This window comes from Apteryx rowi, unplaced genomic scaffold (genome assembly GCF_003343035.1).
Source record: "Apteryx rowi isolate R43461 unplaced genomic scaffold, aptRow1 scaffold_27, whole genome shotgun sequence".
Taxonomy (NCBI): domain Eukaryota; kingdom Metazoa; phylum Chordata; class Aves; order Apterygiformes; family Apterygidae; genus Apteryx; species Apteryx rowi.
In genome coordinates, this window is record NW_020449085.1 from 232,406 (window position 1) to 251,299 (window position 18,894).

Here is an 18,894-nt window from a genome sequence, read left to right on the forward strand (position 1 = left end):
CAGGTGCCGTCCCGGGGGCGGCGGGCGGTGTCCGGGCAGCCGTGGCGCCCCCATTGTCTCCGGTGGGTTTTCAGCGCGGACGGCGCGGCCCCGGCAGGCCCCATCCCGTTTGCTGGAGGCGGGGGCGGGGGGGAGAAAAACTGCAGCGCCTGAGGGTGCCGAGGGATGGGGCCGTTGGCCCCTGCCCCCGCCTCCCCCCTCGGCCTTCTCGTTCGTGCGTGGCCGGGGGCTGTGGAGCAGGGCCCACCTCGCAGGCTGGGGCAGAACCGGCACCTGGGGGCCCCTGGTTCGCTCTGCGGGAGCCTGGCTGCCTCCTCGGCCCCTGGTCCGCAGCGCCGTGGAGCCCTGCTCGCACCGCTCCTGCAGCTGCTCTGGAATGTGCCACATTCCTTTACAGCGCTCCTAAAACTTGAACGCGTGTTAAAACATTAGATACAGCCCTCGGTCTTGTTTGCGTTTGTGCAACCTCCGATTTGATCCTCCCCCCTGTTGGCGAAGTTTTCTGTTCCTTTAACCTCCCCAAACTCTCTGCCTGCTGACAGTCCCTGGACTGCTGCTTTCCTCAACCAACTCAGTTTCTTCTCCCGCTGCCAGTTGGCGTATGCTCCCTGTGCTTCCTCAGTCACCGCTCCTGCCATCCCAGCCTTCCCAAAGTACTCCACTGGCAACCAGGCCCTGTCTGCCTCCCTCCCACACCCCCGCCAGAAAAAGTCTGACTTCCCTGCACCCAGGAGTCACACAGAGAGCTGCCACTGGCATGTATTTTTCCCTTGTCCCTCGCTGTTGTTTTGTAGACTTAGAAGTCCTTATTTTTTGTAGGATGCCTACCTTGGTATGATTGTATTGTCACGCTTTAATATGAGGTGGCAATCTTGAGCTTCTTCCTTGAACAGCATGTCACGCAGTGTTTTAAAATCTGCAGAGGAGCTATTGCAGATCTCAGAAAGTCCACAGGAATAACACTGCCAATAAAAGGTTTGTCTAATGCACCTATGGGAAGCTGGTCTTGTCCTACCTCTAGTTGAATGTGCAATCTTGAAACTTAGCCAGCGCAGAAGGCCCTGGGGCTTATCAGACTACCTAGAATGAATTCACAGTTTCTTTGAAAGGCCTGGAGAGTTCTAGGTTCCTGGCCTCCTCCAGAAACATGCCATTTTTGTGCACTTAAATGTATGCATCTTACTCTATAAGTCCTTGTTCTTTGCTTATCTTATTGACCTGTCTCTCACCTATTGCTTTGCAAATCTCAACCTCCATATTTGCATATGCAAGTAGAGCAAATTGCCTTCATAACTTGTTTTTTAACTAGCTCTAGTGCTAAGGACTTGCATTAGGTAAGGATGGATGCTCTGCTTTCCTCACAAGCTAGTTTGTGGAAGGCTTTGGTAGAATTTATTGTATATACTTAATTATAACTCTTTCTCCTTGCTGTCTAAGAACAGAAATAAATGTTTGGTGCTTAGGCAAAATTTTAAATTTATGTCATTTAAAAATCTCTTCCATCGATATCTACTTGGTCTTTTCCAGAACCTGTGTTCAATTTGCTTTATTTTGAGAAATTGTAGCGTCACATACGACAAGTTTAAGAAACAATTTTGTTAAGAAATACTTGAGTAGAGACTTGTGTTCTCTCTAGTAATAGCAAAGAGCATAAACTAGTCTTTTATAGGACTTGAAGACATACGCAAAATCTTCTGAAAACATGGGATTTCTTCCAAGAAAAGCTTATTTTGCAATGCTCCAGATACCTTGATTTTGTTCTGTCTTATATTTTTAAAATACTATAGCACCCAAAGATGTGGATAGGTGTTTGGAGGTGGGGGTGAGAAGGGAAAGGTCAAAAGCTTTTTATGAGTGATTGGCAAGCTTATTTTTTTGTATGTAGCCCTTGGGCATTCCAAGTTATGGAAGGAAGTGTCTTCCTTGCATAAGGATTTGTATGCCAGAAATTTCAGGAGCTGAATGATGCCTAGTTCTCGCTCCCAAATGGCACAAGTTTTCCCACCCAAAGGAAAGGGAAGTTTCAGGTCCATACTCCTTGCCAACTGCTATAATCTGGGGTGTTTCTAAACTCTTTATCAACTGCTGGTGATTTGAAGCATATGGATAATCTTCTGAGCTTCCAGGGACTTAACTAAATGCAAAGTTGCCCTACCTTGCTGAGGGATCTAATTGTAAATTATTGCAGAGCCCTCTGTGGACATTCATATTTGTGGTTTAATTTAAGAACAAGAACAAGTTTAAGCTAAACCACAGTGAGCCACTCTTAAGCCAAGTAAATCTCCACCGAGTGTTTTGCAGTAGATTAACCAAAGCAACACCTCCAGGGCTTGTCTGCAGGCAGAGCCGAACTAAAGCTCAAAGAGCAGCGTGTTCTCTTGTTTGGTGCTGAAGTGATTTCTCTTGGGCCGGCTCTGGAAATTGTTCCGTTCACCAGCAATTTGGCAGGAAGAGTTTTGTTTTGTTTTAACATGATACTTGACAAACTTTTTTTCTTCTCCCGTCATAAATAATGAAAGCAGTCTTACATCAGTGGCCCCCAGATTTTTTGGAAGGTACCAAATAGCTTCTTTCTCCTCGCTCCTCCTTGTCCCAGGGTCCTCCTCTCCTCTCCACCTGCACCTCTGCTCCCAACTCTTCCCCCTCCTTTTGGGTGCTTGCTGCCCCTGCTGTCTCCCTGGCTTGCTGCTGGCTCCAGCAGCACTGATGCAGACCGAGTCAGTAAGCATGGCAGAATTTACCTTGCCTGTGGGTGCTCCTTGCCACATAGGAGCTGGTGTTCTGCTTAGCTCAGTTGACACTCTTTGGGTTTCTTCTTTATTTTTTATTTTTTCCTTGTGTACCTCAGTTCACATAAACTTTGGGTTTCAACAAAATGTCTTAAAAGAATGGCTTATTAAATATTCAGAAAGTCTATATATAGCACCAGCTTTAAACCATTTCAATTAAATGAGGGGGGAAAACCAGAATCCCTTACGGTTGTGAATACAAATGTTCCAACAACTCTGTGCTGTCAAAGTTTTCATCATGCTTCTCATCAAAGCTTGATCATTGCTTTAGTAGGACTCTGCAGCTAGTGTCTAGGTCTCCACTTCCCTTCTGGAGGGCTTATAAAGAGAACTAGCTAGGAATGTCATTTTTATTATGATTCAGATACAATCCACCATTCTGTATTTGGGCAGTTTTGCCTGGTGATATCACTACCTAGTTACGGGCTACAGAACTGACCCTCTGTTTGAAATAACCCCCACTTGGTTTACAGCACTTTGAGCTGCTGTACTAAAATATTTAGTAAAGACTTCTATTATTTAAAATGCTGTGGGTAGGGAGTCATCTCACTTTTCAGTGCTGTTTCTCGTGGGCCACCTGTTTACTTCTGGGGTTTTTGCTTGAAGCAGGACTGAATTCTTCAGATAAGACAATCTGTTGCAAAATTAGCAGTGATTGTCATTTAGCTCTTTAAAAAAAATAGCATAGTAAGGTACTTCTGAGTCTACTGAGGCTAATAACAGTTGTTTTTGGAGCAGTGATGTATCTGACAGGTTGAAAACATGCCCCCTGCACGTGATGCTTAAAAGGCTGTGTTTGAACCAGCCCTGTTGTGAGGGATACTGGAAGAAGGGGATGCAGTCTCTCACCGCTTTGCTTGCAGCACCAGCAGCAGCTCTGCTGTGACCTGAGACCACTGCAGCCAACCTGGAGGTGGCAGGCTGTGTTGCCGGACAGGAGGCGAACAGCTCCTGTCTCTTGCCATCTGCCCCTAGCAGCCCAGGCAGGATGCGAATCGAGCTTTCACCGAGCCTACTGGTGGGTTAGGGCAGGAGAAGTTCCTTCCCGGTGATGTCCTGCAAAACAGCGCAGCAGAAGGCGGAGAAGAGAACACACAAGTTGAGAACCAAAGCTCATGAGAGACCCCCCGCTCTCAGCCTCAGGTCAGGTGAAAATAGCCTGGCAGCAGTTCAGGTTGATGCCAGCCGAAATGGGCCTGGAACAGCCAGTGTGGGGTTCCCTTCCCATTGGAGAGCTTGTTTTGGCCCTGAGACTATTCTGCCAAGCAGGTGGTGTTGAAAAAGCTGGGCCCCGCACAGCTAATATTTTTGTGTATAGACAGTCAGTCTCAGAATAGTTAAAATGGAAGCTGAAGTGACTGCAAGCAGATGTTTCTAGCTTTGGTACCCCATTGCATTAGCGTTTTGGGTAGTTGTGTTTTTTGTCACATAAGATGTTTATGCAAATGACTCTTTCAGAGTTTGTCTTTGGGGGAAATATACCTGATGAAGTATTTTGCTTTCAATTGTAGCTTTCATCATGGGGGACATGAAAACCCCAGACTTTGATGACCTCTTGGCTGCTTTTGACATCCCTGATCCGACTAGCCTTGATGCCAAGGAGACTATCCCATCAGCTGGGGAGGAGAATGAAAATCACCTGAAGTCATCAGGAATCTGCATAGATGAAAATGTGTCCTTATCCCACTCCTTGCCTCCCTCTGATGCTCCTGTCGTTAGTGTTATTGTGAAGAACACAAGTCGTCAGGAGTCCTTTGAAGCAGAAAAGGAAGGGAATCATCTCGGGACTGGTCTGTTACACAATGGGTTTCGTGGCTCTGATTTGCCATCAGAGGCTCACACTTTGGTGCATAATTATGGGAAATTTGAGTCAACTTTTATTAATGGTGATAGCTCAAGAAGTTACTCTGAAAAACTGGACCAGTCCAAGTCGGAACCTTTACCAACATTTAGTCAGTTTAGCCCTATTTCCAGCCCTGAACCAGAGGATGCATTCAAAGAAAACAGCATTGTTGATAAACCAAAACATGCCCAAACTCCGTATTTTCCACCACCGTCAATGTATATTCCTACAGGAGCTTCAGTACTAGATCATTTTAGGAAGGTACCAGAGCCAGAATTAAGCATGTTTGATCAGTATTGTAAGAAGGAACAAAAGATGGAAATTCACTGCCAGCCAGAAAGTAGGCTGGAAATGAGCAGAAGAGAGCAAGACAAAGCAACAGAGAGATTTGTGGAATCAAGCAAGGACTTGGTAGATACCAATAGTTTTCTTGGAGAAGGCTTGGTGTTTGGAGACCTCCCTAACAGTAATTTAGGAGAAAGTAAAGGGTCTGTGCCTGAGCTGAACATATCCTCATCGGTACCTCCTCGCCAGAGGTTAAAGCCAACTCATTCAAAGTTGTCATCCTGTGTGGCTGCGTTAGTAGCTCTTCAGGCCAAAAAAGTTGCATGTATTCCAAAAGGTGATCCATCGAGTCTTACAAAAGAACCTTCTGGTCCTTTTAAAGATGGAATGAAGGGAAGTCCAAAAATGCCTAAGTCACCAAAGAGTCCGCGAAGCCCCTTAGAGGTGGTAAGGAAGGCCAGCAAGCAGCCTGAGAGTCCTCGAAGTGTGTGCAGTGACAGTAGCGGGAAAGGCTCTCCTTCCATGGCAGCGGGCTCTCCGCCAGCTATTCCCAAAGTTAGGATAAAGACTATCAAAACATCCTCTGGTGAAATTAAAAGAACTGTAACTAGAATTTTGCCAGAAACTGATGAGTTGGGCAAATCTTCAGAAGAATCACCTGTGGAAACTTCATCTGCTGAAGAGTTTATCAAGTCTTTACCTTCCCCTGACACTAGTGCAGTAATGGAAAATGAGGCTAGCAAGAATTCAACCAAAAATGGGGCTGTTGTGGCTATCCAGCTGTCAAATGTAGCGAGTCCTTATGCAGATAGTATGAAAACAGATATTGCTGCAAATAACGCATCTGCTGTGTCTCTATCTCCACTGCCAAACTGCAGCAGTGGTGCCATAAAAGTAGGTATTGTGGGTCAGCAGCTGAACAAGAGGCAGCAGCAGGGCATCGTGGTGCAGCCGTCTAATGCGACCAGCTCCAGTCTTCTTCCTAAAGCTGTGCACTTGGCAAATCTCAATTTAGTTCCGCATAGTGTTGCTGCTTCTGTTACGGCAAAGTCATCCGCGCAGAGGCGAAGTCAGCCTCAGTTGACACAAATGTCTGTGCCACTGGTACATCAAGTAAAGAAAGCTGCTCCTGTAATTGTGGAGGCATTTAATAAAGTACTACACAGTGCCAATCCGGTGCCAATATATACCCCAAACCTTAGCCCTCCACCTGACACCAGTATTAATTTACCTGCTTCTGGGTATTGTTGCCTGGAATGTGGGGATTCATTTGCCTTAGAGAAAAGCCTAACTCAACACTATAGTAGACGAAGTGTTCATATTGAAGTCATGTGCACTCAGTGTTCAACTATGCTACTTTTTTTTAATAAGTGTAGCTTGCTTAAACATGCAAGAGATCATAAGAGCAAAGGATTTATCATGCAGTGTTCTCAGCTGCTAATGAAACCAATTTCCTTAGACCAAATGTTTTCACCTTCTCCTACGAGCTCTTCAGTGTCTTTGGCTCCTCAGACTTTGCGCTTCCCCTCTCCTTCACATAAGCCCAATGCTACTTCAGGAAGTGGCGTAGGAATTTCTTCTAACACTCAACCAGCCTTGCCTCTGTATACGGACCCATTGAGACTAACCCGTCATGGACTTAAGTGTCTTGAATGTAACAAGCAGGCGCAAGATTATATTGCTTTAGCAGCACATTACCAGAGAACCTCAGAAGATAATGAGAGACTGGTAAGTCATCATTTTAATATTACTAGTTAAATCGCCCTGAGGTTGGTTGGTTTGTTTGTTTTTTAGTATATTGTCCTCTGGGAATAAAACAGGCATCATAGYGGCAAATGAGTTACTTTGTCTAGAAAGCTGCTTGTGGGGAAGATTTGGGATACATGCACAGAGGCCAGTGAGCCCAGGCATAGTGGTCTCTGTGTGCATCTGAGGAGACTGCACTGAATGTTAATCTTCTATTTTGGGCATGTTAGTATTGCTTTCTTACCTTCTTCCTACACTTTGAAAACAGTAAGGGGGTGGTGTCTTTAACTATGGGGATGGCAGGTAATGGACAGTAAGGACTGCGGAGATCCACGAGCATCAAAGGAAGTTGGTGTTGGAGATCAAGAATCACTTAGCTGAGGTGTGCAAGAGCACTGTAGGGGAAGACCAGCAGAGTGGTACCTTAAACAGATTTTTGTGCTCTAAACTTGGTTAGAGAAAATCTGACGTAATGTAATTTCACCTTATGTAGAACTTGTGCCAAAATCTTCTGTGTAACAGTGGACTTTGGGAGCTGCTTTTACTTTCAGCCTGGTAAAGGAGTGGGATGGGACTGGCAGAGAGGCTAGCAGTGTGACATATGTGGTGGCGCTTGTGTTCTGACAACAGCGTGGACTTGGCAAACCACAGGCTTGGGGGGCTTTCTGTTCGTTTATTTTTAGAGGGTATGGTCAATACCTTCTGAATATAGAAGAATCTAAAGTTGAAGAGGAGGAAGAATCCTTTCTGCTTATCTCTTTAGATGAAATGAAAGCTTTCCATGTTCCTCTGGCTGCTGGCAGACTCCTAGTATGAACTCCTCCATAAGCTCCATAAACAAGGGCTCCATGCCAATATGAGACATCCCGGGGATGTGACTGCCAGTCTCTGTCCTGGCCATCTTAGTAGTTGCATGCTCCAGAGCATCCCTTTTCTAGTTAAATGGATAACAGGAATATTGAGGTTACTAACATGGGCACACTGTGGTCCCACTTAGGTGCTTTGTTATCTTTCTCTTAAATTCATCTTCAGCAAAAAACAGTTTATGCCTGAATGATTTTTATCAGGTGAAAAATGGTAAGGCTAGAAGGGATTGTCATGGCCGCATAATCAGGTTTCTGTGTAAGGCAGACCAGCAAGCACTGGGCTCTGTCAGCACCATAAGTTGGTTTTGAACCATGGTGCATTTTTAAGAAATGTCAGCAGTCTTGAATTAAAACCTTCAGGTGAAGGGATACAGTGGGTGCTCCTAAGGGAGCTAAAATGTTAATGAGTCATGTCAAAAATGTATTTCCTATTTTTGTTGTGGGGTTATCAATTTGAGAGCTACTTACAGAGGGAAGAAATGTCTGATAGTATTTTTAGACTATAATCAAATCATTGATTCTGTAACTTAACTGAGAAAAGAGTTTAAGCCTCTTGCTTCAAGTTATGTTCTGTAGATGTCAGGTTATTTTTGTGAATATAAGTGTTGAAAAAATTGGAAAAGAGTGGACAGTAGAACTTGTAAGACCATCTCCTCCCTACTTGATCTTTCCAAGTTTATATGCAAAGGGATCCATTCATCCTCTTGCTACAGCATTGCACTGAGAGTCCTTTTTCAGTGTATCTGCTGTCCTCCAGACTGCCCTGTGGTGCTCCATACCATTCCCAGAACATCTCTTCCAACAAAACTGGTAAAATTCTTAAGGAAATAAGAATTTGTGCCCACCTGCCTTCAGCTGGTGCTTTTCTGTGAAGTAGGCTGCCTTCTCATAGGGGAGCTATAAGTCGCTCCTGTTCATTACAAAGCAAGAGTAATGTTATGCTATGATTTTATTGGGATGTGGCATGAGAAGGATGTAGTTAAGACTGTTGGAGTATGTGTCTTAAGCTCCTGAAATAGGAAGACATGAACTGGCTGAAGTCACTCTGAGTAGATGCTGAGGACATCCCTGACTCTGCATTAATGAAGACAACTTGGATTGCTATTTTTATTTAAGTCAGAAAAAGGAATGTTGGTAGGAGCTAGAAATGACCGAGCATCTAGTTTCATAGACACTTTCTTAGGTGGCAAAAGCAGTTGAAAAATACTCCTCTTCTCCTCTTGCCCACACCATCTGCTTTCATCTCCATAGTTGTGCCATGTCACTTGTTTTGGGGGCAGTGGTATAAATTGTGCTGCTGAGGAAAGTATTTGTGTAACAGCTGCATTCAGCATAACGTTTTAGTTTTATCCCCTAGTAGGGGATATTTTCCTACTGTGTTGAGACCTTGCTTAAGAAGAAAGGTATAGTGAGGAGGGAAATTACTGTCATGTCCTAAAGCTAGCAAATGACCACCTAGTATTTTGAGTTTTGTATTTTTGAATATTGTGCTCAATCCCAGAGTTGAGTCACAAACTCTTCCCCATGTGTCCGTAAAGTACAGAGTGTCTCGATACTTTCTAAATAAAGCTATGGCTTGATTTCTACCTTTCAAAGAGCTTCAGCAAGCAGAAAAAGTCCTTTCAGTTTTGTTTGCAGCAGAGCTGGTCCCCACTGTATTATAGCCTAAAGCTCATCATCAGTTGTTATATTCAGATTACCCCGGTACCAGATTATCCTTCAAAAGTGGGTTCTTGGGAGGGATAGATGGATGTGGAAGGGAAAGAATGTCTTTGGCTGAATAAGAGAATAAAGGGTAAAAGTGTATTTGCAAATGTAACGTTAAGTTCTCTGTTGAATGGCAAAACCCCGTGGGGATGAATGTAGCCCAGGAGTTGCATCTCCCAAATTTGTACCATTCACTTCCTTGGGTGTTCCCACCTCCTCTTCCTAGTTCCAGCATGTGCGGTTGTGTTTGTTCTCAGTTTCTCATCATGGCCTTGGCACGGTGCTCAAATGCTCGCTGCCGGCTTAATCCAGCTCTCCATTTGGGACTTCTAGGTGGGATCCTGTGGGCTTGCAGGTGGAAGATGGGCTGTCAGCTCTCCGACTGTCAGATAATTGGTTGGTTGGTCTGCCTGCTGAATTTTCTTCTTTGCTGTGGGGATAGTGTGTGGTTTGCTGTTAGTTGGAGTAAGTCCCAGGAGACTGAGACCCCAGCCTATGTAAAATAAGCTAAATAGTTTTTTGATCTATGCTTTTTGGAGCTTTTCTGTCAAGTGACACCACATCTGGATTATTAACCATTCCTGCCCTCCTGCAGGAAACATCTTAAGGTGAAGATAAGCTGAGAAACCAAGCAGAGTTTGAAGCTCTGGAGAGTACAGTGCTTTTAACTCAAAAGAAATTTTTAGCCCTGATGTGGAATGGGAACGTCACCTTGTTTAGAAGGAAGGGAAGGCATATTATCCAACAGGGCTGGATAAGAATAGAGGTGGAAGGGAGAAGACGTATTTTTTCACTCTGATAGTTTCAATTATGCAGTTTCACATTGCAGTGATACAACTGAAGGATGAACAAGCAGCAGTAAGAGGCAGGAATGATTAGTTTGGAGAGAGAGCAACAGCTTAAGCCGGCTTTGCTACACAAGAAAATGTATCCTGTATTGATACTTAAGACTTCTCACTTTAATTGGAATTTCTTGCCACGACTTTGTGAATTACTTTGGCATCTTCACGTTTCCAATACCCATTTAAAAGGAAAATAAAATGATTGTTGGGTTTTCTATTAGTTTGTTCCTTTTGGCAGTTTGGAAAATATTTTGTCTTAAACTTTCTGACTAGCCCTGAGTAAAGTCCGTGGTAATAGGAATGCTAAAGAGCTACATGAGTTTTCTAGGTGTGGCCAAAATGAGAATGACAGTACTGGATCATGGTTGTTTTGGAGGAAGAAACCAAGATATGGATGTCGTCTGGACAGCAGGGAAAGGAGGAAATTTGGAGAGAGGGAGAGGAAGGGAAGGGGACGATGCTATAATTGAGAAAGTGGAATGGAAAGACCTTTAGCACAATTGTGAGCTTGGCTTTAATATTACATTATAGATTTGCAATAGGTACATGACTGCTCTTGTTCAAAGTACAGCAGGGAAATCCAACCTGGCTTATTTTTATACAGCGTATGCATAAGATGGAGGCAGGTTATTTTATCCAAATACTGAAGTAGGATCTCTGTGGCTTATAGTGAGGATATAGGCTTTAAGAATTGTGAATTAATCCATTTCAGAAATAGAAAGAACTGGATTTACTGGACATATCTTTTGAGCAGATCATATTGGTAGATCGCAGTTGCTTTATTTTTTTTTTGAAGTCTTCTGAGGCCAATTTTGCAATTTCTGTGAGCTTGTGAATTGAGTCACTTGATGGGATCTGTTTACAGCTTTTCTGTCTCTGAACACAAGAAGGAAATGGTATGTGAATTTGAAAATCTGGTCGGTTTGATTTATTTATTTATTTTTCAGTCAAGCTATGAGCTGAGCTGCCTTATGGGTATTACGTTTGTTATTCTCCAGAGGTGCAAAAGCTGGTAGCAGATGTTCCAGGTAACTTCAGGTCTGTTTGGTCTGACTGCAGCAGTGTGCTACGTTTCCGAGCAAGTTTGAGGGGAAAAAGGACAATTAAATAGGTGCAAATGGAAAGCAAAACAAAGCTAGATTATGCCAAACTACTTTGATACACATCTTCTATGTTTTTTTGGGGGGAGCGGGGGAGGGAGGGATTAGAGAAATGGTAGATCTGACTCTTTGTGATCAGTGAGATAGTTGATCGAGTGCCATGTGGGGAACAGTTGTGCTGAGGAAGTTGAATTAGGAGGTTTGGGCAGAACCAGGTAAAAGAGGTGACTGCAACTGGAGGCAGGTTGCTTATAAGATTCCCTTAGGAATGTTTTTAAGATAAATCTTAGTTAATATTCATATTAAGGACCTTGGAGGATGAAAGTGTAGATAAAACTTTGCTGGCTCAGCAAATAAGAGAACATAGCGGAAGGGAAAAATTTGGGGATATTTTTCAGGAGGACCTAGATGGCCTTGAAGACTGAGTAGGAATGGGATGAAGCAACTGAAAAGCAGGACGTGTATTTGGGCACAAGAAGACTCTGAATGACTAAGGCGATACAGTTGTGCAAGGGTTATATGTTAACCTGCAGTGTACTAACCAGGTTCCCATTTATATTTATTACATAGTATAATATAAGTATTATAATTAATCCCTGTTGTGGCTAGAAAGAACTTGCCTGGAGAAATGTATATTGTTCTGTTCACCTGTGTTTTACAGAGATGGACTGGAACGAATGAAGAAGGAATGATCAGAGAAATGGAAAGATGACTTTGAGGGGAAATTAGAAGACCTTTGTTAGTTTAGTTTGTCAAAGACCTGATAACAGAGGAAGGGTCTCCTTCAGTACTGTACTGGCCAGAATATAAGCTGAGGGTTGTGGTTTTCTCTCTTTTTTTTTTTTTTTTTCCACTCTGACAACACAGAGATACACACTCTTTCCACACACGACGCTCTTTTTTTCCCCCCCCATCATGGTTTTTAGGAGTCTTATCTTCTAATTTCACAGAGGCAGGCAACTGTAGCACTATACTGGACATGGTTTTCTCTCTTTTTTTTTTTTTTTTTCCCCTCTTTTTCCTTCCAGAAATTAAATCTGCAAAAATCAAGTGTTTCCTGTATTCTTAGGCTGCACTGAACTCGGCTCCTTTGAGAGTCCACATGATGTTTCCTGACTGCCCAACCTGGCTGCTGGGCTCTGCAAGCTCTTGCAGCGGGTCTCTGAACTGCATGATACTGAGGACACTAAATCAGGCTGTCGGTCAAGGCTGGAGTATTTCCTGTGCATTTTCACCCCAGGACTTGCAGGGATCAGCCTATGTGGTTAACATCAGGCAATTTTTGTCGCCTTTACAGAACTGGGCTTAAATTACAGGAGACGAGCAAAAACCGTGCAGCTCCTAGTGCATTGCTTTTTTTGATTTCTTTCCTAAAAGAGCAAGAGTGTGCAAGGCCACTCTCTATCCAACATGATGTTTATAGAGAAGAGCTTTTTAAGCTGAAGGGCAGCATTGATGCAAGACCAAACTCAAATAGATTTACCCTGAAAATTAGAAAATGGTGTCTAATCATCTGAGGAATGAATTCTGGAAGAGATTTCCAGTAGGAGTAACGAACAAAACATACAAATTGGTTTTAAAGCAAGCTTATTTGTTTTTTTGGAAGGATAGAATAGTGCAGAATAACATGTGCAAGAATTCAAAGTACTTTCTGACCCTCTTGGGCATAATTGTCCATCTACTGGTAACCAGAGATATTTCTTACTGTTCTGTCTTTTTGACTTGACCACCCAAAGCCCACTGAGGTAGCTGAGACTTAAATAATGTACAGAATGTAAACTAAGGACCTCTGAATTTTTTTTACATTTTTGTGCTATTGTTCTTCCCCTTCTCTTTCCTCTTCTGTCTTCCTTTATTTGTCCAATAAGAATTTTTCAATTAATCATGACGTATCCTGTTTATGCACCACCTACATCAGAGTTATTTAAAAGCTGTTTTATAGCTGCCTTTTCTTTTTCTTCTTCCTTCCCCCTTTTAAATCAATGCTTTATAATTTATTGGCTAAAACTTGCCAGAAGCTAGGAGGACCACATGCTGCACTGGTAATTTCCCAGCAGCAAAGTAGCAAGCAAGAAAGACAGCAGCCATCTCTTCTTTTTTTTTCTCTTCTTTCCCCCCCCCCCCCCATGTGTTCATGTTTTACTTTAGAAAGCAAGAGGATTGAAAATCAACAAAAATTCACGTGGCCCTGTAAAGGACCACTTTCTCCCTCTCCCAAACCAAGGGCACTTAATGCAAGCCTTAGGTATTAGCAAAGACTGATTTTTGTTTTATACAGAATTTTTCCTTCTGGATTTTACAGAAGGAAAGGGGTGGAGGATGTTGTTGTGATGAATGTGTTGAGGGAATGAAGCTCAAGGCAGTGATTGCTGGGAGCGCAGACCAAGAGATGAGTGGCAGGATAGGAGCATGAGCCTGCACCCCGAGGCCAAAATAAAGCATTAGGATGAGGAGGAGAAGAGGCTGGGGAGGAAGGAGAGGTAGGGTGCAGTTTCATGGTCTGCATAAATCAGTCTGTGAGTCACTGCCGCACAAGGGGACAGTCTCCCCTTCTGCTCCTTCCGCACCTGCGCTTGTTCTCTCAGCTATATCTATCCTGCAGCCCCCAGGGGAGTCAGATCAGCTCAGACGAAGCTGGGAACAGAGAATGAAGGCAGGCGCAAAGAGGCGGCTGAGACATGTGCCTGAGGGCAAGAAGAAGGGAGGGGATTGCCCATTGGGTGACAGACAGTAGTTAGACTGGCATAAGCTGGTCGTGAAATCTCAGGGTTGGAGAGGAAGCAAGAACCCGCTGCCAATGCCAGGGACTAAGAGACTATTGGAAATGGGAGTGTAGAAGTTTACCCTATCTCTTCCTTCCAGGTGGAGGAGTGAAATCTTGCAGTTGGGTTTAGCAAAGAAGTGATTGGACAAGTAGAGAAGTGAAGATGACAGCAAAAGTGGAATCTGAACAGCCATGGTGCTGTCTTTGGGATGCAGGGAGCAAGCAAGAGGAGGAAGGTGAGAAGAAAGAACCAGAGTTGAGCGACTATAAGATGGGCATCACCACTGATGGATGGGCAGAAGAACCATGTTGCAGGGTGGAGGGAAGAGCAGAGGACTTTAACACTAAACTTTAACTGGGGATTCTTCTGCATACGCAAAAATGTATTTTGCAGCTATTGAACAACACTAGCTTTTAGGAAAAAAGGTTTTATTTGAATGCCTGATTTTACTGAGACTTGAACACCCTGGTGTTTTGGACCAGTTTAGACATATGTGTGTGGAAGAGTTAGTTTTGGTGAAGGTCTAAGAAGGACGTTGGATTTGAGAGCGTTGGGCAGTGAGTGAGATAAAGGAATACAAATAAGAGTGAACTGGGCAAGTGCGTGGAAGTGGAATGCAGAGATGAATCTGAGGATGACCAGATGTATGGTGGAGAGGGAGAATAAGCTAGCATTGGCAGGAGAGCAGGTAGCTTGAAGTTTTGGACTGGAGTAGGATTGAAGAGCATCTTCTAATCGTGTCCTATAGACTGAAGCCCAAACAGGCTCCCTCGTTGGATCTTAAGACTGACATTTTAAAACATAACCAATGAAATAAAAACCTCTCTGTTGTACTTAGGTGTGGCAATGTAAGAGTTGCATGCCTTATAGGAGTTAGCTAGGATAAACTCATCTACATTAGGACTGGGCTTGACACGTATTCTGTCATTGAAATTTCAATGCAGTGGTTTTAAGGCAGCTGGATTCTAGGTTTTCCTTCTTATAGTTAATGTTTGACAGGCTTCTCTGGTATTTTTTTTTTTATCTATAAATTGAATATATTAATGCAGTGAGACAGATTCATTTAAAGAGAGCCTGGGGGGTGCAGTTTGGTTATCACAAAGGCAGGGGAAGAAATTCTCTGCCTGCCCCTTCTGCTTGTGTTGATAAACTTTTGTGCAGCAATGTTGTAAACTGGATTGTTGCAATAATACAAGTCAAAAATAATCCTCCAAGCATGTGGATTTGTTGATGTTTGGCATGGCCCAGTAAATGGGTGCACCAGCAGGAGGTGAAGAAGGCCAGAGGTGGGGAAGGGAAGCCTGGAGGCAGGAATTGCAGAGCTGATGGTGTGGGCTGGAGCCACAAAATTCGGTAACCAGCCTTACTGCTGGAGCCAGCACATCATCTAACTACACAGCAAAACATCTACTCTGAAGGATGCAGATTGCTGGCATTTGTCCCAGTGAGGCAGTAAGCGAAAGCTAATGTGAAGTTAAAGGTTAACTTTAAGTAGTAATTCACTGCTAATTTTTTTTTATAGTAGAAACATCCTGCTAATCTCCATTGCGCGTTTCTAACTGCCTGTGATCCCTCGGCTATCAGTATCAGCTGCCCCCCAAGTCCTGCCTAAAGTAGAAAAAGAAAAACTTTCAAAAGGCTGGATTTGGGAAGAACTTGGGGTTTGGGGCACTTCTGAGGGGGATTTTTGCTTTGAATATGTAAAGGACAAGTGCTCTTTAATACATTTGCATTCCAAAAATATCACGTCTGTTCCCCTCTACTGTTTCACTCTGAGTCCTTATATATTTATTTTTTAAGTTGTTAGCCTTATTACAAATTCCTCTTTTGTCTTGTAGCTCAGATCCCATGCTTTAGAGTTAGTATATCCCTGTGTTTTCGGCTGAAGGTACATGATGACATCAAGCGTCCTTGTAGTTTGAGGACCTCTCTAAATGGATGCCACCTTCGTTGGTGCTACTTACCTCTCTAACTATAAGGCAAATCTAAAAGTGATGTTCAGTTTCTTGACTTGTACCAAGGCTGATTCCTTTTCAATCCACATATCAGAAATAAGTGAAAGAGAAGGCTTTTTGTGCCCCAAGTTCTACTTTGAGATGTTGGTTGTGTGTTAATGAGAATTGTGCCCTAGCTGGTTACGGACTTTGAGCGAGAAAATCGGCCGTGGGAATTTAGCGGTGGTGCCAGTGTTTAAGGGGGCTTGTTCCGACTTTCTGATCCAGAGTGCTTTACACCGCTGGCAGTTAGGAGGAAAAAAATTGTTAATGGATCCCATTTGCCACTGAGTCATTTAGTCAATTGTTTCAATGAAACAGAAAGGTCAATGGTGCTGTTTTTACGCAGGCACTTTTCGGTATAGGGCTGTGCGCTATGAGTTTCCTGATTTGCAAATACTTCAAAGACCACAAGACTGTATTTAGTAAAACTAATTTTTTGGAATGATTTTTTTTTTTTAACATGAACTCTACTTCAGTGAACTTTTTTTTCCCCCTTCCTTCTGAAGAAGCTAATAAGTAGAAATGGGAATAAAATTAAGTATTCTGAAATGACTGAGCTTCTGAACGTGTTTTTATGTGTGTGTGTGCACGAATGTGACTTCTGGAGGAAAAACTGAAATGAAATGTTACAGACAAATGGGAAGTAATGAAAACTTGTAATAAATAACTCTTGATTAAAGCGTAGGTTAACGGGAGTATATGAAAAACACAGACATTACACAACTCAATATCCTGGTAACATGCTTTAGAAATAACTGACTAATGAATGTCTCAAATTGCTGCCAGATTTCTTTGAAAAGTCATGGAAAACTAAAAAAGAGATTAAAAAAAATGTGACATCTGGAAGCAAGCTAACGATTCCTTACAAAAAGCAGAAGAGTCGCAAAAGAAAAAGCCACTGAGCCTCTAAAATGAAGCCCAGACGGGAGCCCCGACGCAGCTGCCCCTCTGCTTCTACAAACGCAGCGCAGGAGCTCCCACCTCAGAACGAGGCCTCGGGGCAGTTAGGTGCCAGGATTTCTGGCCTTGCCATCTTTCACGGATGTCGGAGGAAAAAGATGAGAATGAACACAAAAACATTGGTCATCATTTTTGCCTGCCCTAAACCTTTTCCAGCTCTCTATGTGGAGTGAGGAAGGGGACCAGAACTCATGATTGTGCCCCATCAGCACAACATTCAGCAGCCATCAAAAATGAATAATATTACCCCCCCCCCCAAAAAAACCACCCATGTACATCACTTAAATTTCAATAGACAGCTAAATATAGCTTGCCATTTAATTGCCCTGTCTTCTTGCAGTTCTTCAGGGCTGGCCCTTATCTGTAATGCCCTGAGTTTCCCAAGTATCATCAACCACTTCCCTGCTCGTTACCTTTCCCAAATCCCTTGTTAAACCTTAGGAGAGCACAAATCCCAGTAGAACCCTGCTGGGGACCTTCCTCCAATCCAAGAGGTGACTGTTTATTCCTCTCTTCTAACTAGCTATTTATAAAAAAATAATTCCTTCCTCCTTTATGCCATGGCAGCTTAGTTTCCTTAAAAGCCTCTGGCAAAAGGTGTTGTCAAAACCCTTTAGGAAATCCAGGTAGACTGCCCAAGCTGTAGGTCAAATCTTTCTTGTGCATAGATTTTTTTGATTTCTTTGGAGAACTTGGATGGGTCTGTGAAGGAGGATGAGAGAAGCTGTGTTGACTCCTCCCAAGTACAGAATTAATACTGGTTAAATATGCTGGTTTCCATTATTCTTTACTAATTTGCCCTTGTGACTCATTGCTGTTCGTTATGTCTGTTTGCTCCATAACCTTGTTTCTATGAGACAATCTGGTCTGAAGTTTGGGGTTTTGTTAGCTTCTTTCTTTTTTTTCCGAACTCAGAGTTCCCCACAGAGCGTGGTGTCCGTGTGGGAATCTGTCCAGCTTCTTCCACAGCGGATGCAGACACAGTAAATTCATTTAGCCTTATCCTCACTGAGCCTGGCTTTTTATTCCCGTATTGGGTGTATGCACTCCCTGGCAGGCTTCCCACTCGTGCAGAGCCTGGAGAAGATAACTATTAGTTTTAATGCCTCTTGCCAGTCGTCCCCCATGCTTCCTTCTGCCCTACCTTAGCATATTTTGTCCCTGCTGAGCCTCTTGGGTGGCTCAACAGAGCTAACGCAGGCGCGCACGGCAGGGAAGATCCAGATTTTTGGTGTGTGCCGGCTGCCAGAACGCCAGGGGAGCCTTTGCAGGTGTTGGGCATGGTGTGCTAGGTGAGGAGGAGGTGAGCCCCCAGTCTCTTTTGCTGCCTTAAAACTAAATCAGCTTTGGCGAGGCAGTTTTTTGGCTCCCGGGAGGAAGTGTTTCTCACTAAGCTGCAAGAGCAAAGGTGCTTTCTACTTGTGTTTCTGCTGAGTCTGCTTTAAAAAGTGGGCAAGATCAAAGCGAGAGCAGGCCTGCCTTAACGCAGCAAAAAGAAGTAAAAATCCCTGCTGCAGACTGAAACCCAGTTAGAAAGAAATTGCATAAAAAGCAATAAAACAGCCTGAGGCTTCCCTGGCCATGAATTTCTTCTCGTAGCAGTTATCTGGGGGTTGGAGAGCTTTGGAGAACTGGAGATCCAGCTCGACAGTGCTCTGCCCCTAAAATCTCCCCTTTCAGAGCAAATCTCTCCTGGGGCTACCGGTCCCATTTGTATTTCACAGGTTCAACCCATGTCTTGGTAGTGCTGTGGTTTCTTGCTGCAATCAGGGGGTTTCTCTGGCATCTGGGGAAGTGCTGAAATACTCTTGAGTTTATTTGAAATGGATTTCTTGGAGGTGTGTGTGTTGGTGGGGGGTGTCATTTGGCTTTCTTCCACCCATTTATCTCTTTCCTCAAATATTTTCTGTTCTTGAACTGCTGTTTGTAACGTGTCTCAAGTCGTGTGTCCTTGAGGCTTTGGGCCTGTTTGGCGATTTATCCAGTTTCTTCTT

General features: G+C 43.6%; 1 protein-coding gene across 4 annotated transcripts in view; it reads left to right on the plus strand.

The window, feature by feature from the left end:
- Nucleotides 1-605: 605 nt before the first annotated feature.
- The window catches only part of ZNF592 (zinc finger protein 592), a 38,416-nt gene continuing 20,127 nt past the window's right edge, over nucleotides 606-18,894 (plus strand). The window contains exons 1-2 of one of the 4 annotated variants that reach the window (XM_026068208.1): nucleotides 606-975; nucleotides 4,301-6,645. In XM_026068208.1, the coding sequence (XP_025923993.1) occupies nucleotides 4,309-6,645 (2,337 nt within the window). In that variant the 5' untranslated portion in view covers nucleotides 606-975; nucleotides 4,301-4,308. Of the gene's footprint in view, nucleotides 976-3,378; nucleotides 3,933-4,300; nucleotides 6,646-18,894 lie in introns of those variants that run through there. The other 3 variants (XM_026068210.1, XM_026068209.1, XM_026068206.1) reach the window with 3 other exon arrangements.